Genomic DNA, 6,000 nt, shown 5'->3' with positions numbered 1-6,000 from the left:
TATTGAACACTTAAATATCACTGTACTCCAGGGCCGAGTGCAGATATCTGTCTTTGTCACTTTGTATCCCCAGATTTACGTGTGGTTGAGACATTCAGTCATCAAAGAGGCAACATGACAAGAGACTGAAGACAGACGGAAAGAAAGAAAGAAAGAAAGAAAGAAAGAAAGAAAGAAAGAAAGAAAGAAAGAAAGAAAAGTTTGAGACCATTCATCACACTCCTGAAGGAAGACATGCCCTAGTTATACATGAAGGAGAATAGGAGTGAGAATAAAGAGGGGCTTGGCAGCAAGGACTGACAGAGGTTAACGATAGCAACATTTTTTTGGGAGGGACTGGGGTGACAGAGAACAGATGCACGTTGTGAGACAATATAACCTCATATCGCAGAGGGCTTCCAATTCCTTTTTTTTTTTTTTTTTCCTATTTGGACTGCACTCGGAATTTTTTTTTTTTTTCTAGCGCTAACGACAGATACAGTATGACTTGACTTGTGTTTGGATTTGGTGATAACACCTATCACCACCCAGTGGTTGAGGACATGGACTGCAAGCTGTTCCTAATTCTGAAAAACAGACGACAACCCAAAACAAATTACACAAATCTCTCAGCGCAGTATGAAACAAACCTGCAGACAAGGATAACGAGGACCCTACCTTACCACAGGTGTGAGTGGTGTGTGTGTGTGTGCGTGCGTGTGTGTGCGTGCGTGTGTGCGTGCGTGTGTGTGTGTGTGTATATGTGTGTGTGTGCTTGTGCGCGCGCATGTGTGTGTGTGTGTGTGTGTGTGTGTGTGTGTGGGCGTTCTACTAACGATGATGCTTTTCAGCAGATGTGAATTTGCTTCATGCACCACGAAGCCATGCCAGTGGAGGGTCATGTTACATGTACATGTTTCCATGTACCAAGTGCTACTACAAGTGCTCTCGCTCTAACTCTCTCTCTCTCTCTCTCTCTCTCTCTCTCTCTCTCTCTCTCTCTCTCTCTCTCTCTCTCTCTCTCTCTCTCTCTCTCTCTCTGGGCTAAAAAAAATCAACTTTGCCGCCAAAGACGGATCTTCCTGGACAGTGTCGGTGCTCGGAGGTGACGCGGAGGGGGGGACGAATGAAATCACCTTGAGGGGAAAAGTGGAGCTCGATTGTTTCTCCGCTGACTGCAAACACACAAACACACACACACACATTCCCGGGTGGAAACGTGCACGCGTGTAAACAGGCGCGGATATACATCTGTGCACGCGCAACCACAAAACAGATAAACACGCAACGCCGCTCCTCGAATGCCCCCGCTACAGCCCAGCACACATGCGTTTAATTTGGTCGCGCGGGGCACCGGCGGAAAATGGGCATGGAGCGTTCAGAATTAGGAACGACTGAGAGATTCTGAGTGCTGAGATTAAAAAAAAACTCAGGAAATTAGAAGTAGAAGGAGCAGGTTGACGGATCGTCTGTCTCAGCCGCACAAGTTTGTTTCTCCAACCACAACTCACCTCTAGTCCCGTTGGCCCTGGTGGTCCGAGTGGGCCTTCATCTCCCTATCAAACACAATAATGATAATGACGTCATGGCTCGTGACCATATTTGGGGCCGGCATGAATGATCTGAACAAAGCGCTTGGGTTGTGTCCGGGCATCGTACCTCCAATCCGGGGACTCCTCTTGGCCCTGGCAAACCTCTGTCGCCTAGCTTTCCCTGGATGGGTTGAATTAAATATTAAGCACATTGGTAAACCTAGTTAACTTATTTCCACCATTACTGTTCTCCAAATACAGACAGCTTATTTCTAGTGCATTTACAAGACAGTGGATTGACATTTGTGAGGTTTCACTCACCTTTGGTCCCTCAAGGCCGTTGTCGCCCGGTGGTCCCATGTCGCCGGGGAAACCCTGTTATCATCAACAAGATTGTTTTTTTTTTTAAAGGAACGATATTTAGTACCGTGAATGTATTCAGTTGTGGGAGGTTTATACAGTATACACACCTCAGCGCCTGGGGGGCCAGGTGTGCCATCGGGACCCCGTTCTCCTATTTTGCCCTGGAGGAAAGAAACACAGAACACGAAGAATCTAAAAAGACATCTAAAAATAAGCAATAACAAGACAAATAAACTGAAAAAGAAGCAATAAAATAAGCCAAAAATCTTAAAATAAACCAAAAGAACAATAACAATTATTAACAATGTTAACAAAAGAACAATAAAAATGAACTGAAAAATAAACAATAAAATCAAGTCAAATAATCAAATAATCAAATATTAACAATAAACAATGAAAAATAACAATAAAATAAACCTAAAAATGAACAATAAAAATCGAACTAAACATTTAATACAAAATAGAAAAAAATTCCAATACATTGAGTGTCCGCAATGACTTCACTGGACATTGAATAATATGATTGAACTTTTGATGTGAAAAAACTCACCTGCGGTCCTGGTTTCCCCAGAATGCCTGGTAGCCCTGGTCCCCCCTGGATCCCCTGATAGACACACACACACACAATACTAAGAACACACTGCTCTGCTCAGCATACACTGAATGTTGGGTTTGATTACATACAAAGACAGATGAAAATTGTTTAATAATTATTTTCCACACATAGATTTTTTTATTTTTTTTGACGGTGTCATACCTTGTCTCCTTTGAACCCAATCTCTCCTTGCTGTCCAGGAATCCCGAGTTCCCCCTGACGGTCCCAAAAAACGGAGAGAGTTGGAAACGGAGGTGGAAGTAGGAAAGAAGGCCAGAGAGAAAGAAAGGGAAATTAGGAACATAAGGGGGAGACGGTTAAACACCACTTCACATTCAGCTTTTTCATCAGACAATACATATTAGAGCGCAGAAGACGCTACTTTCCATCACGATCCCTGACAGCACGTGCTGTGGCTGGAACACGGGCCAGCTCCTTCACGTGGTTTCGATCGGTCTCAGAGATTGGATTCATGACTACATTCACCCACATATCTTCAAAAAACCGACAGATGAGCTCCCGGTAGACCAATTAAAATGAGATAGAAAAAGATACTGTACAATGATTTACACCCTTTGTCAGTGGGGGGATTTACAGTACTGGGCCTGTTCTATCTTTTTTATGCAGGTAGTGATGATAATCTGAGGCTCTGTGATGGTTAGACCAAAGGGGGGGAGCGCGCTACCTGGCCTGCTAAGGTCAGTCAGCGGCCAACATACAAAGGGAGTATATTTCTTAACACATGCTGCACAATTAAAGGGCGATAACATGAGTATTCAGATCACCTTATCACCTTTCAGTCCTGCTTCTCCTGGGTTTCCGGGAACTCCCTAGAAAAAAACAAACAAACAAAAAAAAAAACACCAACACACGTCTTATACCGAGGGCCTGGAATACAACTTCGAGCGCTTAAAGTCATGGTTCCAGGGGTTAACGAAGAAAAGTAACTTGGTGTCTCCAGGTCAAATTGGACGCTTTTGCGCAAGTTTTCCATCTCCGGTGTAACGTAAACAGATCTTACCCATGAGTATTATTTTCCAAAACATGTGGTGCATATCATACTGTTACATAAAAACGTCTCTGATCTGTGGCCGTCTCCGCCTGTGGCCGGGCGTTCGTCGCTACCTTCAGTCCGTTGGGCCCCGGAAGACCCATCTCTCCGACGGGCCCCGCGTCACCCTGGCGTCGGAAGCAGAGAAGGAAAACAAATAAGAGCACATCCATCAGCGAGGGACAACATGCCTTTAGACGAGCGATGTAATCATAGACACTCTCACTCACACATACACGCACACGCACGCATGCACGGACACACACAAACACACACACACACACACACACACACACACGTAATGAATAACCATGCCTAATCCTGTCTTTCAGGAATATCCCTGAGAACGCATTACAATCAATTCTGGAGTGAAAAGGAATAGATCCAGCAAATGAAGAGCCAAGTCCGTGGGGTAGGCTTTATTTAATGAAATCCATTCTGTGAATCAGATAAATATCTCTATAAATAATTACTGTATATTAGGAACTAGAGAACACCACTTAACCAGTGATGGCGCGGCACGTTGCTCCCATGACGGCGTATTAAAAAAAAAAAAAAGCTTTGGTTCGGGGTTTATAGTTGTCAGAGTACGGGGCTGTATTTTCCTACAGGTCGAAACCAATTGCACGGATGAATTGGAACGTTTTAACCGGATTGTCTGCTTCCTTTTAAGTGTAAAAAGGCAAGAAAGAAGGACAGCATGGAGGCTGCGGTCCGTGAGGTCTTTATTAGAGTCGCATAGCTGTTTGTGCATATTCTAGTTCTATTCTAGTTCTTTATAGCTCTTCTTTAGAGCACCAGGAATCTGTGTAAAAAAAAAAATGTATATATTTGGTTTATTATCTTCATTCATCTTCACAGTATGTTTATAGAATGTGTGGTAGTTATAGACTGTAGATAAAGGCAGAAAGCAGTGGCGACAGGGACGGACATTTCTTTTCAGTTGGTTTCCTCTCTTCTCTTCCCTCCATCTCCCTCGCTTTTTTTAAATCGGGCAGCCCTAAATCGGTTCTCCTCCTCCTCCTCTCCCGGAGGCTCTCCGATGCAAATTGTGCGAAACGGCACAACGGAGACACGCTCAGACACCTGAGGTGGAACCGACCGCAAACATCGGGGGGGGGGGTTTCGCAGCCTTGTCGTTTCGACGACACGTGTGCACGCTGACAACAATCCAGTCCGCCGAGAAAGATCCTGTGCGTATTTATATTTTCCCGCAGCAGGTCCGCGCCGCCGCTGATCGTTATGGTGACGGATGGGACCCATTGGACGCAGAACCTTAAGAGCAGGGCTGTAATCAGAAAGGCCTCCGCAGCTACAATTACAGGGCCTGCCGCCACCAGCCGGCGGCCCAGAATAGAGCGGGAGCAGTAGGAGTGGCGCGGGCGGGCGGGCAGGCGGGCGAAGACGGAGCACGGCAAGCGAAACCAGCAACACATTATAATCAAACATAATTATGTATATGTCAGGCTTGGTATGCGCGACGGGGAGGATAGGCTGCTGTTTAAGCCGAGCTAAGAGGGAGTTTCCATGTCGGGGATAAAAGATTGACAACTGTGGCAAATATGGCATTTACGGTTGGGAGTAGTACAAGCGGAATGAGAAACAGAACCACTTGTCCAATAGATCCGAAAACACAATCAACAGCCAAATATCATGGGATATGCTCGGAGTGGACAAGTGTGGGTTCATTATTAAAGTTTGTGGTGTGGGGATGGTGTGGTTTGAGCAGCCACACCTGTCCTGGGTATATGTAATTGGGGACCCAGGATCAGAGTGGCTGCATACCTGTTGCACGTTGGTTGGTCTAATGAGCAACAGGTAAAACCCCCATCCCCACACACACACTCAGGAGAGGAGCCCTTGTCATGACATGTGTCCATCTGCTCCTGGGTTTATTCCATCTGGTCCACTCTCTACAATAAACTGTGTGTCTGAAACCCTGTCTGTGTGTCTGTGTAAACCCTGTAAACGCCACTTGGATGGCGTGTGGCAGACGAAACGGCCACAAAGTGGTTTCAATCTTTCCTGGTTTTGATCACACTCTGCTGGTTTCGTGGCCACAGATCAGGCCTGATCTTAGACTAAATCACATTTTTAATCTGGAATGACTGAAATTGGCCTTTCTCGGTCACGCTTTAATAATAGTCTTGGTTTAAAAAAATCTGATTTCCAGAAGGGCGATTAGAGCTAATCTAGGTGTTAGTAGAGGCTAAAATCCAACCTGGCCAGAGGCAGGTTTTTTCTTTGTATTAATGGATGTGGGATGTTGACCAGGTTGACCTGGACTGACCAGCCAGAAGGAGCTGACTAGTCCTTCATTACCTTGGTCGATGACTTCTTAGTCTCAAACTAATTTATCTCAAATTAAGTCTCCGAATGGCATTTGTAAATTCTGGATTAATTTAAGTAGGATTATCTTAGTCTTGATTTGGATTAAACACTGTCTGTGAAACCACCCCATAAAAGATAAAACCCTTTTT

The 6,000-nt window shown here is 45.0% G+C and overlaps 1 protein-coding gene across 1 annotated transcript in view; it reads right to left on the bottom strand.

The window, feature by feature from the left end:
- Positions 1-6,000, bottom strand: part of col27a1a (collagen, type XXVII, alpha 1a) — a gene marked incomplete at its 5' end in the record, with an annotated part of 61,891 nt that overhangs the window by 18,722 nt on the left and 37,169 nt on the right. The window contains 8 exons of the mRNA XM_080018203.1: positions 1,491-1,535; positions 1,639-1,692; positions 1,833-1,886; positions 1,982-2,035; positions 2,425-2,478; positions 2,632-2,685; positions 3,255-3,299; positions 3,595-3,648. Coding sequence (XP_079874329.1) covers positions 1,491-1,535; positions 1,639-1,692; positions 1,833-1,886; positions 1,982-2,035; positions 2,425-2,478; positions 2,632-2,685; positions 3,255-3,299; positions 3,595-3,648 — 414 coding nt within the window. The remainder of the gene's footprint in view (positions 1-1,490; positions 1,536-1,638; positions 1,693-1,832; positions 1,887-1,981; positions 2,036-2,424; positions 2,479-2,631; positions 2,686-3,254; positions 3,300-3,594; positions 3,649-6,000) is intronic.

This window comes from Zeus faber (assembly GCF_960531495.2).
Source record: "Zeus faber genome assembly, chromosome: 17".
Lineage (NCBI taxonomy): Eukaryota > Metazoa > Chordata > Actinopteri > Zeiformes > Zeidae > Zeus > Zeus faber.
Note: the sequence above shows the minus strand (reverse complement) of the source record. Positions and strands in the feature narration are given on the sequence as shown.